The 22046-nt window shown below is 37.2% G+C and overlaps 1 protein-coding gene across 2 annotated transcripts in view; it reads left to right on the forward strand.

Annotated features, from left to right (window-relative positions):
- Positions 1-16166, forward strand: part of SLC36A4 (solute carrier family 36 member 4) — a 51626-nt gene extending 35460 nt beyond the window's left edge. For both annotated transcript variants that reach the window (XM_047071028.1, XM_047071029.1), the window contains 2 exons: positions 6534-6703; positions 11859-16166. In XM_047071028.1, coding sequence (XP_046926984.1) covers positions 6534-6703; positions 11859-12166 — 478 coding nt within the window. In that variant the 3' untranslated portion in view covers positions 12167-16166. The remainder of the gene's footprint in view (positions 1-6533; positions 6704-11858) is intronic.
- The last annotated feature ends 5880 nt before the right edge of the window (positions 16167-22046 follow it).

Genomic DNA, 22046 nt, shown 5'->3' on the forward strand with positions numbered 1-22046 from the left:
ACTGTAAGGGCAGGAACCCTTCATCTTTTAGGCTGATGATGTATCTCCGTGATCTAGCACATTGCTCAGCATTTAAGAGGCCCTTGGTAAATGATTGCTAAATAGGAATCTAGGTTTAATAGCATTTCCCATGTTACCTGATAATATAACCAAGGCACCACTACTAGTCCTAGTTGAGTGATGTTTTAGCAGTGTTTTTCCAAGACTTCCACTAACGTAATCCAATTAACAGTGGAGAGAAAAAGACAAAAGTGTTCCCTTGGGAGTCTTGAGAATAGACTTGCCCAAGTAGCCTGCCTCAAGCATAGTATCAGCTCCTGCTCTGTTTACATAATCATAATCTTGATGCTGCTTTTTGTAAAAATAGTTCTCCCTCCAAAAAACCTTTGAAACTGGTACTTCAGAGCGACCCACTGTGTTTAGCCCATCCTCTGAGAACCCCCAGCACACTGCCACCCAGGAAGGAATGTGTCCTCTGAAGAGCAAAGGCACAGTGCAGTTGCAAGCAAAATAACCAAGAGGAAATAACCTTTTGATTTAAAAACACTATACAAGTAAAGCCACCACGATAACATTACATAGGCCATAAAAGGATGTTTCTTTTTGTCTGGATCGATAGGAAGAATTTTTCATATCACTTTATGTAGATTCTGTTCTTCACACCGTGGTCCCAGGGGTTGACATAAATTGCTATGTACTACTTTAAGTTATAGACTCTTCTTACCATCAAGGAGGTCCTAAATAGGAAAAGTGTGCACGAAATTAGCCTGAAGAAAATACTGGAATGTGGAATTTGGCAGACGAACAGTATTTATGTTAGAGCATGGATGCCACATTCATTGTAAAATCTTCCTAGATTACATGTCTCTCTACCTCCTCTAATAGCAATTTCTGGAATGTAAGCCATCAGGTGAAGATTTCTAGTCAATGTTGTAAGGGAAGGTGTGGAGATTTGAGCATCAATGGTGGTAGAACAAGTTCACAAGAGGACTTAAAATAGCACAGAGTATTTATGTGGGTTCTGTCTTACTGTGTCCTTCTGAGTGATGGTATATACATAATAGGAACAAACATCTTTCTCTTTGTTGCGGTTTCCTTTGTTCACTTTTGTTATGTTGCTTGCTTTTTACTGGCCCGAAACACGAGGTCTGTTCCATACCCCTTCACCTTTTCCCCAGCACAGTTACCGTGCCTTCTTATTTGGTTCCAGTTAGTGGCTTTTTAACTTTTCAAACTATAACCTATAGTAAGGAAGGAAAATGTTTTATAGAAAAACCATCATAGAAATAAGTGTATTTGCGTCTGTGTGTATATGCGTTTTTGTGGTACACACCACCCATACACATGTAAATAACTGAAATAAACATAAGGCTAAATAAAAACATATTTTCTGCATACAGTGTCCCCTGATATTCTCTATTCCAGTCTATATATTAGGAAAAAACATATTCACAACTCAACTCACCCAATTGATATCATAGCCCCTTTAATGGTTCCTGATTAGAGTTTGAAAAATCCTGGCCTAGAATAAATTCACATGTTACTCATTCATTCAGCACACATAGCACTTCCACTAAATATCAAGGGTATTAGGTTTTCATACAAACAAATATTGAGAAGCAGTAAGGTGCTTCTGCTGTCCCGCATGTGGCGTTCTTTCTGAAGCATGTATTGGATAGGAAAAATTCAGTTAAAAAAATAGAGAAGAATAATTGGGGCACCTGGGTGGCTCAGTAGGTTAATCATCCAACTCTTGATTTCAGCTCAGGTCATGATCTCATGGTTTGTGAGATCGAGCCCCTTATCAGGCTCTGTGCCGACAGAGTGGAACCTGCTTAGGATTCTCTCTCTCTCTTTCTCTCTGCCCTTCCCCTGTTCATGCTCTCTCTGTCTCTCTCTCTCTCTCTCTCTCAAAAATAAATAAATAAACATTTTTTAAAAATACAGAAGAACCATATAAGAACAGGGAAGGCATAAGGCAGGCATTTTGATTTATTAAGATAATTGAACTGGTACTTCATTTTCCTCCCCAAACAGAACAAACTCCAAGTCTAAGCCCATGTTTGTAGCATACCCAAGCTATGAACATGAATATTCTGGGAAATAAAGCTGACAAGTAATGGCAGGTAATCAAGCCATGTCTTAATGGATCCTACCAGGCAATCAACGGTTCGAACTCTGAGGAGCTTGTTACCTACAGTGAAAATATTTAGGCAGGAATGGACTCACCAAAGGGCACGATAAAAAAGCAGTAAGAGAAATAAATTTAAGAAAACTGGAAAAATAAGATTTCATATATCCTAGACTAATCCCTCTGTCCTCTCCCTCACAAATTCTTTTTTTTTTTCCTCATTACACTTTTGTTTTAATGGGTGTCAAAATTGTGTGACAAATTTAATTATCTTTTTGCAATATTAAAGTTGCCTGTAACTGGGCATCCTGGCCTGCCCAAACTGCCTCTGACTTTCCTCATCAGAATGACTGTTATTAATGATATTAAATTCAAAATGAAGGGCATCTCACAGATACTTAATTGTATGCCTTTTATGTACTAGGTATCGTTCCAGGAACTAGTGGTGAACAGATGAAAAATCTCTTCCTCATGATACTTGGTTTAGTGAATATGCTCTAAAAGTTGAGTGGTTTACATTATTCAATCTAGTTGTGAAGAGTAAATAACCCTTGTCTTAGTTTTCAGCTTAGCATGAGGTGAGGTTCTTGGTAAGGGTTGTAGCTAGTCCTCAGACTTGTCTCTTCTTAACAGAACTAAGCTCAGATTCTTTTTTTTTTTTTAATATTTTTTAATGTTTATTTATTTTTGAGAGACAGAGAGAGGGACAGAACACAAGCGGGTGAAGGACAGAGAGAGAGGGAGACACAGAATCCGAAGCAGGCTCCAGACTCTGAGCTGTCAGCACAGAGCCCAACACAGGGCTTGAACCCGCGGACAGTGAGACCATGACCTGAGCTGAAGTCGGACACTCAACTGACTGAGCCACCCAGGCGCCCCAGAACTAAGCTCAGATTCTTAACCTGAGTATCACCAAGGGTCTGGGATGGCAAGTGAATTATCATAGTCATCCCAGGAGTAGCTTTGTAGTCAGCCTTGAGAGAAAGACAGTCAGCAGCTTATATCCCAAGTTGGCTTTTCAGAAATTTTAAGATCTTCGTATCTGTAAATTTAGGGTGAGTTTTGATTTATTAGCCAATGTGGGGAAAAGAGTAGAAGCATTGCAAATTTTGAAATGCTGTGCTTTTAAAACTAATGTTTTCATTGGAACATTTAGTTGCCCCATAATCTGATTTCATAGATTTCATATATTGACTGCAAAGTAATTATTTAAAACACACACTTAACGTTTTTTACTGAGATACTAAATTTCTTTGCTACCAGTATAGTGTTTTTTTCAAGCAAGAATTATTTTATTCTTTGAAGTATTTTTATTTGTGATATTGAATAAAGTTTCTAAGAATTACCTATCCATACCCATTTTTTATTATTAATATTTACTTAATGAGTATCTGCCACCTGCTAAGAATATACAGAGAAGAATAAAACATGGTCTCTAACTTTCAAGAATGTTGGGGCGCCTGGGTGGCGCAGTCGGTTAAGCGTCCGACTTCAGCCAGGTCACGATCTCGCGGTCCGTGAGTTCGAGCCCCGCGTCGGGCTCTGGGCTGATGGCTCAGAGCCTGGAGCCTGTTTCCGATTCTGTGTCTCCCTCTCTCTCTGCCCCTCCCCCGTTCATGCTCTGTCTCTCTCTGTCCCAAAAAAAATAAATAAACGTTGAAAAAAAAATTAAAAAAAAAAAGAATGTTGGCAGTGAGTTTCATGGTAATTTTTAATGTGCGTTAAATGTTATTTAAAAGTTGTTTACATTCTTCTGTATCTTCAAAACAACTTCCTATAACTTTAAGAAAGTTTTTTGTCCTTTGGACATACAGTTTAAGAGTAGATTGTTCTTTCAACTCTTCATTTCTAAAACTTAGTACATAGATGCCTGCTTACAACCAAATTAAGAACAAAGGTTGGTAATACCTGTAGAAAAGATGATGAGAGAAAAAGTTTAGGGTGATTGAAAATATAGATGTCAAACAGAAACTAGTAGATTCTTAAAACAGAAAAGAAGTAAAAATGGAACAATTGATTTTAAAAGACTGCAGTGCTTTTCTTAAGCACTCTTATTTCTATATTACTCTTCTGTGGTTGATAATCGGAAGTATACTAGCCTTTAAAAGGTTCATATCATTTTATTTCCCATTTGTACTCTGTGTAATACCAAATGATGATATTTGCATATAATCAGTATTATTGACTGGCATTAATAATAACCAGATCCTTAGCCTGTATAACTTGTTTTAAATCAATAGAAAAGTAATTATACCTATATGCATAGATGTATTTTAAAATATATTGTTAAAAACATATAAGTTAAAAGATTATTAGAACAAAAGGAATGTTCTAATAATAAACTGGTAAGAATATTTATTTAATTGTCTATAATTATATATCAGAGTAAATGAAGCAGGAGTCTTTATTCTGTACATTGCAGTAATTTGACCGTTTATATTTAAATCTCAAGCCTCAAGCTGAGAAATATATCCTGAAAGCATTTAATATTAAGATTTTATTGTTGCTAGCCCTAAGGAGTTCCTTCTTTCTTTAATTATGTTGTTTGCAGTATTTTCAAAGCTATTCCTACTCAGCTGTTTTTCTTTCCTCTTCCTATGATGCATATATTATAGAAGGAGACTTATGAATTCCCTCTTGCTTGGCCACAGTTTAGAGAACTGTTGATAATCTTTACTATAAGTCTTAAGACATCAGAAATAAGCTTAAAGCCTAATTAATATTTAGGACTTTCTGTACCAAAAGTGGAATATTTTATATCCCTTTAAAATGATTGTATTTTTTCTCCTAAGGAAGAAACACTCTTCCCTGTGCATAGGCCTTGCAGGTGGGAAAGCAGAGCTCTAAAGGGAAGATCGGGGCTATCAATGATGTTTCTGCCTAAAGAGGACGTGTGTTAATGCTGCGGCACTTTCCATCCATGGTCTCCTCTCCAGTTTGTTTTCTTTAAAGAATACAAGAGCAATTGTTTGTTTTTTTTTTTTTAATTTTAATTGTTGCAAAATATTCAAAATTTCAAAAAACCACAACACATAATTTTATTATCTGTAACCTGAGAGAGTAGATTCTATAATGTTCTGAGTCCTATGATTCTAGTTTTCTCTGTGTGCCATTATCAACATTTAAAAAGTGTTCTTTGTCCAGACAAAAGGTAGTTAACCAAAGTCTCTATAGGGACATGTATACTGATTTTGACAAGACACCATCTACAATGTAGAAATTCTAAAGATACTTATAAAACTAAAACTTGTGGTGCTGTTTTGAAGCACTGGGCATCAACCCAGCCTAATAACTCTATTTCCCTATTAATGTAACTTTTATATAGGTGGGATTCCTGTGTAATCTAGAGGACTTTGCAAGTTGAAACCATTTAGATGCCCTCCTTGTGGACCTAAGAATGATGACATTTCTGCAACTAATGACATACATACCAAGATTTTTAAGCAAGGAGAAGCATAACTCAAAGTTCAATGTGAAGTTTTTCTTCTATATACAGATCAATAAAAAGACAAACAGTATGCTCAGTTTTTAAAAGAAAGTTAAGAAAAGACATTAGCTCTTCATGAGACTCAGCCTAGCCTTTAAAACATTGGCTTCAGGGCCCCATGGGTGGCTCAGTCGATTAAGTGGCTGACTTTGGCTCAAGTCATGTTCTCACGGTTTGGGAGTTTGGGCCCCACGTCGAGCTCTGTGCTGACAGCTCAGAGCCTGGAGCCTGCTTTGGATTGTGTGTCTCCCTCTCTCCCTGGCCCTCCCCAGCTCGTACTCTGTCTCTTTCTCTCAAAAATAAATGTTAAAAAAATTTTTTTAAACATTGGCTTAGCCTAAAATGAAGTATTTCCAGCAATATTCTGAAATCTTTGCATTACCACATTCAAGCTCTCTAGGCTTGTCAAAATGAACTGTCCATACGTCATCTACAAATTTAGTAGAGATCAGCTAGCTTTTTTTTTTTTGATAAAAAAAGCATTTAATTATTAAGATACTGGCCTACGTTTGTGTTAATTTCTTACCTATCTAACATTAAAGGTAAAAGGAAGAAAGCCAGATTCCTAGGGGCTGGTGGATAGGGAAAAAGAGGCTGACAAAAGGGTACAAACTTTTACTTGTAAGATGAAGAAGTTCTAAGGATCTGATGTATAATGTGGTAACTATAGTTGATAATAGTGTAGCGTTTAATTGAAATTTGCTGAGTAGAACCGAAGTGTTCTCACCAAAAAGAAAGAAAAAAGACAAACATGTGAGGTGACGGATGTGTTGATGAACTCAGTTACGGGACTCTTTTCACAATGTATACTTAAGTCATGTTTTACACTTTATACATATTACAGTTTTGTCACTTATACCTCAGTAAATCTGAGGGGAAAAGAATCAACTGAATTTTGAAATATTCTTTTAACAGGTTATATCAATCAGTGAAAATTCTGTATTCCTTTGGCATCTTTGTGACATATTCAATTCAGTTCTATGTTCCGGCAGAGATCATCATCCCTGTGATCACATCCAAATTTCATGCTAAATGGAAACAAATCTGTGAATTTGCAGTAAGGTCCCTCTTGGTTAGTATTACATGTAAGTATTACTACATATTTATATCATAATTTTTCTTGTTGAATTGCTTATAATTAAGCTACCTAAGTTATATTTTTTAATATGTTAAAAACAATTCATTCACCTCGCTGAGATACTTTTTGGGTTAAAATTCTGTTGTTCTACCACTATATAAGAAAAACACAAACCAGATCCTATCATACTTAAAAGAACTACTCAAATTATTATTTTGAAAACTACATCAATGGTGATTAAAATATATCTAAATCAGATGCATAAGGGACTCATTATATTGTTCATACACATTTTACATTGGTTTTCATTTTCCTCAGGTTTTTTATTTCCACTAACTTTTGTGTATTTAACAGTTTGATTCTCTAAGACTACCTATAGAAATGGGTTTTATTTTCTTTTGGTCTTTAATTATTTCAGTGGCTAATTTATATTGTTTGAAGGAATATATAATCTTGTATTAAGGTTTCACAATATAAAATGCCTCCACCAGAAAGCATTAAAAATGGAGACCTGTGGAGAAGAAACTTGATTGTGGTACGGTGATATACTAGAAATAGCATGAGTTTTGGGGTCATACTGACCTGATGGTTGAAACCTACCACTCACCTGCTCGTGTCTTTAGGCAAGTTACATAGCATCTTTAAACCCCTCTTCCCTCAACTTTGAAATGAAGATAAGATTTCCTTAATGGCATTTTTATAGAGTTCAAGAATATTAACAAAGTAGCCAGCATTTATTATTGTCACCATTATTATTGTAACCACAAATATAAGATGACCATAACATTGAACTAACTAATGGGATTGCCTAGACCTAGAATGACCCATTAGAAGTGGGTCAGCTTTCTGTGGAAGAAAACCATCTTGGCCCGTTCAAGGTGAGAGAAACGAGAGAGCTAGAAATTCGAGGCAACTCTATAAATCGCAGTGAGCAATTTGGGGTGGATCTTATGCCTAGATGTAAAGAAGAAGCAAAGCTGGGAAGAAGAGATGAAACTGGTTTTCCAAAGTAATCATTTAAGTGAATTGTATCAACAATAATCATCAAAAATCACACTGAGGAATGAATTCAGTAAGCCCTTACTCCAATGACTAATAAAACATTCAGTAGGAAAAAATTATTTTAAGACATTTGAAATATTTCTTACACATTGTTTTTATTGATATTTTGACTACATAAAAAGACTGATTTCAGTAAAAGTCCTTTTAATATAGATGTAAGACTATAAGTTCTGAGAGTATATCTCCTTTTAAAATTACTGAAGTTCGGGGCGCCTGGGTGGCTTAGTCGGTTAAGCGGCCGACTTCGGCTCAGGTCATGATCTCGCGGTCCAGGAGTTCGAGCCCCACGTCAGGCCCTATGCTGACAGCTCAGAGCCTGGAGCCTGTTTCGGATTCTGTGTCTCCCTCTCTCTGACCCTCCCCTGTTCATGCTCTGTCTCTCTGTCTAAAAAATAAATAAACGTTAAAAAAAAAATTTAAAAAAAATTACTGAAGTTCACTTGAAGGAGCTTGAGGAAAACATTAACGGGATTTAACACTTCTGATATTTTGAGAACTCCATCCATTTCTGCACATTGGCTGTCATTGTTATGTGGAAGCTGCCCGTCAGCTGAAGCACAGAGCACACTGCATATCCGCTACCATGACTTTATTCCCAGAAGCCATGGGCTTTTTCTCAAGAGCTGAGTTCATGGCACAGAGAGTTGCCAGTTTTCTTTCCTGCTTCTGTCTTTAAGTTAAAAATAGTGAAAGCTATTGAACGGTATATGAGGGCTATATTTACAGCATGCTTTGGACAAAGAGAACATAGACCAGGCAGTGTTCCCTTCTACTTCATTGGGACACATCATTGGATGCTGAACTTCTTTTGAGTCTTGGGCACATCCTGGTAAAGGCCAGTTGATATTCATGGAAGGACTGTTTTTCATCTGCTCTCTAGAGCACTTGACAAGCTTTTGGGGCAGGCTCCTCGCTGATGAATGTGTACACAGCTGATGGGACCTCATCGTGTCCACAGAGCAGGCTGTTCACCACTAGCAGTGAGAGTGGAGGCTCAGCTGGAGGTGCTTTGAAAATTGAATAACCTATCAGTGTTCCATAATCCTTTCCAAGTACCGAATCTGGGTTTGTAGGATTGGCCTTCAAAGTAGTGGGCTTATCAGCTTGGGTTGCATTGGTTTGTCCAAGGCTCTATTTAGCATTTGAAGCATCATTTCAAAGTATCTTCTTATGGAACTCAAAAGCTTGGAAAGGTGGGTCAGACTCATCCTAGCTGTTTCCTGTAGGCACCTTACTTGCTATAGAGGCATCTCACAGGTGAGGGAGAAGAGTGAGTAGAAGCTGGCCAGTGGCCACCATCGACTACAACAGATACTTTTTACTTTAAGAGCACATCTATAGAAAGAACCTGTTAAGTTTTGAATTGTAATGAACATGGAGACCAATGTTTTGATTCCATGTTTGACTTGAATCTGTAAAATATGCTAAATACTATTTATTTTTGTTATCCAATTCATTGATCTTTCTACTATTTTTATTTTGGAAAGTTTTTGGCTTTGGGAGCATGCTTTCTGGTTTTAGGAGATTATGACTACAAAGCACCAAAAAATAGAAATCTTACTAATTTGTAGAATACTAGAGAAGATACACTAAAATCTTTCATTTAAGTTAGGTGCCACTTCAGGTGAGGAAAGATACGATTTCATAACCTCATATTCTATCTTAGAGTCAGGAGGTATCTGGGGAGTACCATTAATTATTTGTGTGATTAAAATTTATGTGCTGGAGTAGTTCTTACAGTTTTGTTGTTTAATATCAAGTATTTTGTTTTTTTCTCTGATACATCTTTTTTCACCCTATAGTTGTCAAGAATGGACTTAAAATAGGATTTTTTTTTTTTTATGAGAGGAAACTTTGTGCCTTAAAGATACTTTCTTTTTCTCTATACTGTAGTTTTGGCAAATAGTGAATAAGCTTAATTGGTTTTTAATAGATCTACTCATAATACCTGTCTATAAAGGACATAGGGCAGCCTATTTACAGTAATCCTATAGTAAATATTTGTAATGAATAAATTGCCCATATTCTAGACTATCCTTTGTTTCTGTGATTTTGAGTGTTTATATATTGATTTTGCCTAAAGTGTACATATTTATCTTCCTTGTCTACTAATAGCATTATAAAATAAAACTTCAAGCCATTTTTTACTAGTGTGTATCCACTGATTATATAACATTTATTTTAAGTTTATTTTGAGAGAGAGAGAGAGGGAGGGAACAAACCAGCGGAGAGGGGCAGAGAGAAGGAGAGACAGAATCCCAAGCAGGCTGTATGCCATCAGCACAGAGCCCGATGTGGGGCTTAAACTCACCAACTGTGAGATCATGACCTGAGCTGAGATCAAGAGTTGGACGCTTAACTGACTGTGCCACCCAGGCGCCCCAATTATATAACATTTAAAGGATGACTTCAGCTAATTGATAAATTTCATGATCAAAAGTGTTTGATAAATGTCTGAATAGATTTTAAAAACCTGTAGTGTTCATCCACATGCTTTTTCAGCCATATTTCACTTGATTTTTCCTAGTAACAGCTGGATTATTGAAAAACATTAATGAGGAAAGATGAATTCCAAAAAGAAATCCTCTTCAGATGGCTCTGTTCTGGTCATGCTTATCCAGCCAGTCTGTTACACTACCGTCTGCTATAAATAGGTAGAAATGTGTCTCCATTAAACGGATGTAGTCACTGAAATTTGCGAGGTCCTAATTGTGTTTGGGAGTTATGCTTATAGTGCCCTTGAGAAAAATGTTAAGAGAATGTAGCAAGTGTCCGTTCCACAGGGAATCTACTCTATGAAGCATTTCCAGTTTAGAGTTTCAACTTCTTCCAAATCATTTATCTTATTTAAGAAACTTTGCTACACTTCAGTCCTCTAGGTGTGAGGCTAGGTTTATAATTTCAAAATAATTTTTGGTTTTAGCTTTCAAAAGAATTTAAATAGAAAATAACAGATATTTCCGAGAAACCTAGTAGTTCCAAACTAACCCCATGTCCTCCTGGAAAACATTGAGAGCCACAAAAAGAATAGGGGAAGGAAAAAAAACACCCATAACCTAAAAATTAAGAAGTGGAGAAACTAGTAGGCTGCACCCTGAAGACTTCATTGCAAAGAGCCCAAGTTAAATTATATACCCACCACAGAAAGGTCGGCAGGAGACAGACTAGAAATGAGGAAAGCAAAAGTACATAAACTTAAAAATAAAAAGAGAGGGATAAAAAAAAATGGTAGCTTTAGGAGACAAGTTAGGGAGAGCCGGCACAGACCTCGATGGGGTCCTCAAAGCTGGGACTCTGGGGGTGGAGTCCTCCGTGGTGGCAGGGCTGACGTGGCTGTCACGGGGTACGTGTGAGCAGACTCCGTTGTCTAGCTGCTCCAGACCCTCAGCAAGCCATTCAGTGAACCATTTTAGGACATTTTGAAGCAGGAGTAGGGGTCTTAGTTTTTACAGACCTTCTGTTGATACCTTTGTTATGATGAGGGTAAGTGAGGTCAAGAAAGTGCAAGATCAGAACTTTCAGAAATTTGCCAATAGTTTGGAAGAAAATCCTGTCGACAGTAGTAGTAGTACATTATTTTTTTTTCATTTTTCATTTTGAAATAATTTAGAAAAGTTATAAAAGAAAGTAGAGTAGAAAAGTTATGAAAGTTGTTTACGTAAGAAAATCTGTTGAGAAGTCACAGTTCAAGAAATGTCACTCACTGTTTTGGTTTCCTTGTGTGTTTGACAGAGTCTTCAACAGGCAGCAATTTAGTTAGTGCCTACTTGCATTAATTTTGAAGTATTGAAAATACAGTAAAACCTCGGTTTGCGAGCGTAATGCATTCTGGAAACATGCTTGTCATCCAAAGCACTTGTATATCAAAGTGAATTTCAAGAACCATTGGCTCGGTTGGGGTCATGTGACATCCCGTGTCATGTACTACTCGTATTGCAAGACGTCACCCGTTTATCAAGTTAAAATTTACTAGAAATGTTTGCTTGTCTTGCAGAACACTCGCAGAACAAGTTACTTGCAATCCAAGGTTTTATGTATCTACATTTAGTGCTCATTTAAGCAGTATATATTTAAAGAAAATACGTATTTTCATTTTCTAGGTGCTGGAGCAATTCTGATTCCTCGTTTAGACATTGTGATTTCTTTCGTTGGAGCTGTGAGCAGCAGCACATTGGCTCTGATCCTGCCACCTTTGGTTGAAATTCTTACATTTTCTAAGGAACACTACAATATATGGATGATCCTGAAAAATATTTCTATAGCATTCACTGGTGTTGTTGGTTTCTTCTTAGGTACATATGTAACAGTTGAAGAAATTATTTATCCTACGCCCAGAGTTAGAGCTGGCACTCCACAAAGTCCTCCTCTAAATTTGAATTCAACATGCTTTATGTCTGGGTTGAAATAGTGGAAGCAGAATTATGAGTCTTCTCCTTTTGTCTAGTTCTGAAAATTATTAAAATAAGAACTGGTAGAGTCCATTGCCATATGTCTAAAATTAGAGCCAAACTCTCTTTTCTTTTGGCACAATAATGACATTTCAGTAGTAAACTGTAATTCTTTACCAGTAGTGGTAAACTATGACAGATTCTTTGTTTTGAGTATTAATAATAATTTCAAAAAATGTTAGTTTTGAAAATACTATAAATTAAAATGTAGAAGAATTAAAGAATAAAAAGACTTCCATTATTCTTCATTCAATCAGAAATACTCTAACCAAGATTCTCTTTTACGCCCATGCTCCTCTTTCCCCACCCAGCTGAGGAGAGAACAAAGTTCCAACAATAAGAGAATCAGAGAAGGACATAGTTCACAAAAATCTTCAGACCATCTCGGTGAATGTCAAAGTGTACTTTGTGTATAATGTAAAAATATCTCAATTGTGTTTTTATTAGAAAGCCAAATACCTACGAATTACCCTTGCAAGGATAGAAAACTCTAATGTACGCATCAGAAATCCCTAAACCAGAATTGTTCTACACCATTCTATGATGGTAGTTGACCTGCACAATGAAAATTATGAGGTGCTGTGGAGATCCTGATTTAGTGTCTCAGTCACATTTGGAAGAGACTTTAAGGGTTATCCAACACAATTCCTTTGATGTCCAGAAAGGGTAAGTCACTTGGTCAAGACCACTTAGCTTTGAGATCAAGCAAGAGAATCTGATCTTTTTACCCCAGTCCAAGATTTTTTATTTTTCACATGACATCCAAGAAAAATAAAGTATGTTCAGTTTAGCCTTTAGTGTTGCATCTACATAATTATATTTTAAAGCTCAGAAAGCCGGTGATCTTTTAGTAATATATGTGACCTGAGCATAAAATCAGAGAACTCTAAAAAGGATGCCTTACCGGTACATAAACCTAAACAAGAGAAAGAAAGTGTTTGTTTGTTTGTTTGTTTTAGAGAATAGAAAGCACTTTCTGGTTTAACTGCTGGTGAGTTGGAGGTGCCCAGCCATTCTGTCTATGGCTGGAACTCTCATTATTTCTTCTCTTTTTAGGGATTGTAGGCACCGTTTTTCTTAATGGCAGAAAATAGGTATCTGACAAAATACAGGATTTGTGTATTATTTCCAGCCTGTGGCTTTCCTGATTATAGCCTTTTATCAGTCTGAATGGGCAGAATTAACAAAAAACATAAATTTATACTGAGGAAAAATCAAGGCAATAATAGACTGTCTACTAAATATTGAGATACTCCAGGTTTCTTGCAGAGAAATACCTTGTATTCATATTTGTCAAGCCCAGTTATTAATGAAAACAAGCTCAGTTGACATGGATGAAAACTTTTAAGTTTAAAACATTAGGAATCTTGATTTTTTAAAAAAATTCATACATTAAAACATTTTTAATCAGGCTGGTAATTTGTAATACTACAAGATATCGTCAAGATCACTGTAGTATATGTATTCTATATTTTTATATGTAAATGTGAACTTAGCTCAAGTATTTTTTTGCTTTACATCATTAATGAGTCATCAAGTACAGTTCTAACAAAGTCTCAGAAGCTTTATTTTTGTACAAATTCATAAGAATCAAACTTTTTTTAAACATTTACATTAGATACCACCGATAATTTTTTGTGACACTTTTGTATCAAATCTATTATGTTGAGCTTTCAGTCACATTGAGAGAATGTGGAAGAAGTTACAGGAAAAGTAATCGTCATTGAAACTGTTACAGAGTTGTGTTTCTAAGAATAAATTAGGGTTTTTTTTTAAAAGAAATGTATAACTTGGTATAAAATGACTTGAAAACCATTATTTAATAGAAAGCACTATTACTTTGCCAGGTATCTTCAGATATTTCTAGTCTATGCATGAAATTTTATTTTTATACTTTGACCTGTTTATTTTCCTTATTCATCAAATTCAGTGAATTTCGAATAGTTGATTATAGCAATAAATGAATTTTAGCATGAACAGAATGTTGAGTGCATTATCAGCCAGGCTTCCTTATTGTAGCGAGTGCTGAATTGACATCTAGTACTTAGTTCACTAAGCGATCAACACTTTAAATATGAGAGGAAAGTCGAGATGGTGAAAGAGGGGCTAAAAAGGGAGAGACTAGTCCCAATTCTTAACAAGAAACTATTTAGATGTAAAGGATATATGCACTCTTCTTTAAGGATTTTTGATGAAGCATATTTTTTGCGAAAAAATCAGTGTCATATTTTTCCTCTGAAAATTTAGTTTTAACAACTTACAACGTTTCAAAAGATTTTTGGAGAAGATATTTTGATTAGAACAGCTGTTGCTTTTATTTGGGGGCCTGGAAAAATGAGAGTGGTTGCACCTGTCAAATTGTGTACTTGATGTCTAGGTCCGTTACATGATGGCTGGGGCGACTTCAGCATTTCACCCGCCACTGCAGTAAAAAACCCTCCTCTCTGAAAGTGAGTCAGGTGCCTGAGAGGCCTTTCCACCACTGAGGTAGGGGAGAGAAAGGAGAGCTTTACTCACCTCTGCTGACCTCTGCTCTAAGCCAGTCACCATCAGCACCCTACATTCAAAAGGGTTTTCCCAGCTCCAGAGTCCACTTGTCAGAACACTGGCTTTCAGACCTTTCGTATCGGAGGCTCTTCTTTTCCCCACATGGTCAGATTTCTGCACAATTAAATAAGAATTAGGGTTTGTTTTCCCTAGGTAAAGACCAATTGGTATTATGTTATCAAATAAAAGAGTGCGATGTATTAGCAAATGCCACATCATGTTTTAATTCTGTCCTTGCTGGATTCTCCTTTATTAAAACCATTTCTGCCTCCCACCTAAGCAATGCACTTAAATTAACATTTTTATAGGCATTTTATGCAATGTGCATGTTGTAAATTTCCTAACAGGGCCTAATTTCATTCAGTATTTTCAGAATAGTTACAGGAAAGCTGTCTAACTGCAAAGTACTATAAAAATATTAACTGGACCATTAATTAAAGTTCCACATTAGTGCCATTTCTAGCTGTGGCGAAGTGCAGGTCTGCCTCTAGCTTACCTGGGGCACTTGGTCACTGTAGATGTCAGCCCGGCATCTGAAGTACATTTGTGTATGATAGTATATAGCCACATTAGGTTTTCACCTCAGTTCTTTCTTTCTTTAAAAAGGACAGTGTACAGAATAAAGATAATGGAAATAATAAATAATTTTAAAATCATACCCGTGGCTCAATGAATATTTTCTGTTGAGAAATAAAAAAAATCGGTGAAAATACCGTTGATCATGTAAAATGAGTTTTGTTTTTTTTTTTAATGAGTATTTTGTTCATTTTGGATTACCTAGCCTCCTCCTTCATAAGAAAATTTGAGACCTTTGATCTAAAAGGTGGAATAAGACACTTCCTAACATGACGTGGCCAACTGTAATAAGTGATGCTTTCTTATGGACTATCTTGTTTATGCCACTAGTGCTCAGTCGGCTAAATGCCTTAATGAAAGTGGCTGATTTCCACCTAGAAGATAGGAAAACATGCTTAAGAAATGACTAGAAATGCTATTTATTGCCCTCTGATAAATGACAACTCTCATTCTTAAAATTTTATATTAAAATTAGCTAGTGCTTATGTACACACACACACACACACACCAGTAATCTATGTGAATTAGATACTAATATGAATATGCCATTTAAATTGGGTCCAGAAAGATAATGCATTCATTGAAAGATCACTCCAGAAATTATTCCATTAGAGTTTTCTTGATAACAGATAGGAAATTACATGCTTATATCGTGAATAAATTAAGCTGTGGATTTTTGTTTTTCAAAATGATTTTGTTAGTTTGAAAACTTAAGTTATCGTTGCACTTGAGTTCTTTTTCTTTTAACTTATTTTTCTTTATTATATGAAGAAAACTGTCTTAAAGTACTGTAACTCTTCTGAATTTTCAATAAAATACAATTATTTTGCTTGCAAATGCCTTTTTAAATGAATTTGGCTTTTATAAGGTTAAGTGATATTGACAAGTGTCATAAGCTGAAAATGGCACTCATATTCTCATAATAACATTTTAATCGGTCTTTGTGGTTAAATCTTTGTCATGTGTGATCTTCAGCGTTGGAAGTTGATATTATGTGCCTCCAAGATTTGAGAGCAGAAGTTGATGAAAAATGAACATACTCAAACCATGACCTGAGCTTCCTACAGAGTGAACACAGAATGAACAGTCTGGCGATGCTGCCTCTGTGGTTTAATGTCCCGTTCTCTTAGGTCAAGAATATGTATCACTCACACTTTTAATACGCTTTGCTTGCATTATGCCAACTCACCATATCAAAGATCATGAAGATATTTATACCTTTAATAATAATCCTGCTCTTGTGAACCTAATGTAAGAGCAGGCCATAGTTCATCAGAAGAGAAACAGCAGCAGCATTACGCTTTAGTCGTGAGAACTTGGAAACAACCTGAATGTTCAACAATAAGGAAATCATGAATTGTGATATATTCACCTAGAATACAATGCAGATTGTATTAATTACACTATTGTCATACCAAAGATGAATAATTTTGGAAAGAATACATACATAAAATTAATTTTTAATTGCAGCTCTGTAAAAATAATGCTTTTGAACCGAGACGAGATACACAGAAATTGGAACCATAGTGTTAGGAAAAAAGATGGGTTACTATTTTTAAATGAATAGTAAAGGAAGGACTGTGAGAGACATAAAGAGGAATAAAGTTATAAAACCTTAGTAGGAGTACATGCTCTTAGCCAGCAACAGAAGGAACAGGAGGACAAAGACCATAAACATACAGTAGGGATAGAACAAGGTACAGATGCAACAAAAAGCCCCATGGGCTACTTGCTGAAGGAAAACATCAAATATGACCACTTCGTAAAATTAATTTTAGGTTTTTTTTAATGCAAAAGATTTAGAATGGTGGTTCTAACATATGCAACATGGCCTCAAAATTTTGCACATAAATTGGTGGAGTTCACATGTCAAAGGACTGGTTTGATTTGAAGTTTCCTTTTAAGTGTAGATTTGTTTGAAGGCTTAAAATGGTGGGAGGGAATCAGGTCTTCTGGTCTTCAGAGTTTTCTGGTGCCATGAAGCACAGGACTCATTGGTACCAGATGACAGAATGCTCCTCAAACGAAAGCTGATACATTAGTCTTGCCAAGGAATTAGGGAGTAATTTCATTTCCCTCCCTCCTGGATCTTGATCTGGGCTAAAGGATGAGAACTGGACCCAGAACTCCCCCTGCCCCCTACACACACCCTGCCTAACTTGCACTAAGCGGAGAGGAAAGGGGGGTCGAGTGTGGATCAGGCTGAGCAGGTCTAGAGCTGAACAAGAACGCAGACAAAAAGTGCAGAAGGAGTGCCTTCAGATCACAGAGCCACAGGGTTTCATGTATCTTTATAACTCCAGCTTTTCACAGTGCTCTAAAGGGCAAAAGAATAGGTACTAGGAAATTGGATATCGCCACTCTCCTACCTTAAATCTTCTCTCCTTCCCCAATCTCAGCTATACAAAGACCACACTCCTTAACGTGGCTCACCGGCAGGTCTCACTCCCTGCCTCCCCTACAAGTTACAGTAACGCCCACATGCTGGTTGCCCCACAAACAGCGCATATTCGGTTTCCACCTGCACAAGTCCATCACGTCACGCTGATATGATTTCCTTCTACTTCCACCCCTGTGTTTTTCTGGGCAACCCTTAGCTATTGGTAAGGCTCAGTTGACACATCCCTTCTATCAGCGAGCCTTCCTATCCATCCTCTCCACTCCTCTGTTCAGAGTGAGTTGTGTCTTCTTTCACGCTAGCAAATGACCTTGGGTTTATTATCACACTTTCCACATGGTTTGACCATCCAGTTTCTGTGTCTCTCCACTACACTGGGAGTTCTACAAGGATGCTACATATGTTCATTGTTTGGTTCTTCTCTGTCCACCCATAGAGAGGATAAGCTCCACGAAGGAGGTGATTTTGTCAGTTGTCTTCACTCCTGAAAATCCAGTGCCTAGAGGATGGCTGGGCACATCGTAGATGCCTAAAAAATATTTGTTGAATGAATGTATGAATTGAAAAAATAACAACAAAAAGCCCATATTAGAGCTCTGGCACACAATAACATCTCCAAGCACAGGGGCAAAGTCACACTTGTTATACTGTCCCCTGTACCCCATGCCTATTTGTTTAATGACTGTAGCCAACCCTCTTCTGTATGCTAACCCAGCAGGCTGCAATATTATAAGCAAAGACCCCCAACTCTGAGTGTCTTATAGAAAATCCTATGAATCTGTCAAACCTTAACATATTCAGGACCTCCTGGTAGACCACGTGAAGTCTAATAAGAAAGAAAAAGCTGTGGGGCGCCTGGGTGGCGCAGTCGGTTAAGCGTCCGACTTCAGCCAGGTCACGATCTCGCGGTCTGTGAGTTCGAGCCCCGCGTCAGGCTCTGGGCTGATGGCTCAGAGCCTGGAGCCTGTTTCCGATTCTGTGTCTCCCTCTCTCTCTGCCCCTCCCCTGTTCATGCTCTGTCTCTCTCTGTCCCAAAAATAAATAAACGTTGAAAAAAAAAAAAAAAGAAAGAAAGAAAAAGCTGAAAACTCTTCCCCACAAGCTTTGATGTCTTCATGTTATACATGAACATATTGAGTTTTGTAGGAAAAAAATCATAGGTTACACTTTCTACCCATTGTTTAAAAAATTACATATGACCTACAATGCAAGTGGTCCATTTCTGTCTAAAAAAGTATAAAAAGAAGTATCTGTCTAACGTATGACATCTAGTCTTGATATCTGAGAGTACTTTCCTGAACTTTTGATGCCTAAAAGTTCCGTGCTTGTAGAAGAGTCATGCATTCAGTAGTTTTGGGGGATCCTCTCACAAAGGAGAGTATTCTTTGGCTATTCTGAGAAGCTATTGTCAAGCACGTCACAGTATATGCCATAAATGGACCCCAGTAAAAATCAAGAATGGGAATCTACAAAGGGGTACATGCATCCCAATGTTTGTGGCAGCATTATCAACAGTAGCCAAACTATGGAGAGAATCCAAATGTCCATTGACTGATGAATGGATAAAGAAGATGTAGCATGCATATATATATATATATATATATATATATATATATGCATATATATGACTCAGCCATCAAAATAATGAAATCTTGCCATTTGTAACAACGTGGATGGATCTAGAGTGTATTACGCTAAGTGAAATAAGTCAGTTAGCAAAGGACAAATACCATGTGATTTCACTCATGTGGAATTTAAGAAACAAAACAGATGAGCATATGGGAGGAGGGGAAAAAGAGAGAGAGAGAGAGGAAAACAAACCATAAGAGACTCTTAAAGATTGAGAACAAACTCAGGGTTGATGGAAAGATGTGGGTAGGGGATGGGCTAGATGGGCGATGGGCATTAAGGAGAGTGCTTGTTCTGGTGAGCACTGGGTGTTGTATGTAAGTGATGAATTCCTGAATTCTACTCCTGAAACCAATATTGCACTGTATGTTAACTAACTAGAATTTAAATAAAAATTTGAAAATAAAAGAAAAAAAGTGAGTGGGAATCTATAAGTGTTGGGGAAAGGGACTGTTAAGACGATTGTTTTGTAGAAATAGCTAGAAATGAAAAGTGAAAATAAGAAGCAATGGCTATCTGGAAATTGGAATTAACTGAAGATCCATTGTTCCATACAGTGTCTTTCATGAGACCTCACCCATGTCTATTATTGGCACAGAAAGCAGAGTGTGCTCTAGGACTGCCATCAGAATTTTCAGTACGAAATAGATGGATTTTGCCACTAGGAAAAGACAAGAGGCCTCAAGATTACTCTCATATAATTCAGGTCACCTTCTTTAGGATATGCTTGTATGAGTGTGGAGCCTACTTAAGATGCTCTCTCTCCCTCTGCCCCTCTCCTCCACTTGCACACTCTCTAAACAAACAGAGAAATAAATAAGTAAATAAATAAGTAAGTAAATAACAAAAGTGTCGGAAATCACATAATATCAGTGGTGTATGATGTGGAAGGTCCTCATCAAACGGGTATTCCGGGAGCGATTTCACCGTTCAGCTAATGCTGTGTAGTACCTATATGAAGGACGTGCTCAGTGACTTTTGGTTATTACAATACAGAAAAGCCACACAGGAGAAGGGATTTTTAAGTTATTTGGGAGCCATTATATAGACTGGACATGTGTTGTGCTCAATTCTGACAGAGGCCCAGATTCTTACAAGATTAGAAGAGTGGCCTCTAAATGCAAATCCATACCCTTGCTTGGTTTTCAGAAGTTAATTAGCCATCTACCATAGAGCCTCCTGATTGCAATTTTATGTTTAAGGAAATAGTGACAATTATAGTATGATCAGCTTGTAGTTGTTGCCTGTGCATATTTTTAGCCCATTCTGCCAAGGAATAGATAGACTAGAGTGATTAGAAGACACTGCTTTTCCCTACTGACAAATGCTGGCTGGCAGAGGGACATGTGCTCTCAGGAGCTGTGCACTATGGGATGGGGAAATTCTTTCATGACATCGTTAACGCCAACGATGACCATTTCTATCATTTCAAATATGTGGGCTCTTTCAGCGATATCCTCCATTATCCTGACAAGCCTGAATTTATCACTGCAGGGATGAATTGTTGCCAGTTTTCAATGATGAAGATACAGTGTCAGGATTAAAACAAAACAAAACAAGCTGCGGTACAAATGTCTCGGTCGCTTTCAAGCTGCGGTACAAATGTCTCGGTTGCTTTCTCACTAGAAAAAAGAAAGCGAAGAAATCTTAGGTATGTTGAAAAGCCACATCAGGATGCTGCAATAAGACATAAAGAATTGTTCAACAGAATGCAATGCAAAGAGTGGATTAGGAATTTATTTGTCACTCCCCATAACTGGACCCAAACTGCCAGGTTTTGATCCCCCTGTGGACGTAAGAGTTTTCAAGGCACCACTTATTAAATCTCTCTATTAGTTCTGGGTGCATATTTGGTGTGAATATCCAGAATTATCAGATGGGGCCATCACACACTTGCTGAAATTCCCCATCATCTATAATTTTAATTTGAATCCTCCAATTTAGTAGCAATGGAGAGACAGTGGAGAAACATACCGCATATAGAAGTGAATGTTTGAATTAATTGAGCCAAAGCTTAGTGAAAGGTTAGCAATGAGATCATCCGTCTTCCACTGACATGAAGCGATTATTTTTACCATTAATATTATGTTCTGCTTTTATAATTTAAATACTTCTGTGTCTTTCTATTCACTTGGAATTAATGGCCCAAGAGTACACTGAGGAAACCATTAAGTAGTTTGGGGATAACAAAAATTTGAGAAACTCTGGTGAGAGATTGTTGGTGGAATGAGCGGCCGAGGGAATTGTCTAAGGTACGTAAAGCCTGACAGTGACAAAAGAGAATCCTCAAGGGTTTTTTTTCTTGCCAAGGCCATGGAAAATTGGAAATAAATATTGAGAACTGGTACAAGGGAGGGAGTGTTACAAATCCTAGGATTTGAATTTGATGAAGACCAATATGGAGATGATTGGATCTTTTTTCTTTTAAGTTTACTTATGTATTTTGAGAGAGCAAAAGAGAGAGTGTGCATGCAAGCAGGTGTAGGGCAGAGCCCAAGGAGGCTTTATGCCCAGCACAAAGCCCAACAGGGGCTCGATCTCACCACCATGAAATCCCGACCTGGGCTGAAATCAAGAGTCGGACGTTTAACCGACCGAGCCCCCCAGATGCCCCTGAGGATTGAATCTTTTAAGACTCTTAAAATACAATAGTTCCCCCACTCCTTATCCATGGAAGATACATTGCAAGA

This window comes from Lynx rufus, unplaced genomic scaffold (genome assembly GCF_022079265.1).
Source record: "Lynx rufus isolate CCGP_SWC_20201006 ecotype Redwood Valley unplaced genomic scaffold, mLynRuf1.p SCAF_9, whole genome shotgun sequence".
In the NCBI taxonomy this organism is placed as follows: domain Eukaryota; kingdom Metazoa; phylum Chordata; class Mammalia; order Carnivora; family Felidae; genus Lynx; species Lynx rufus.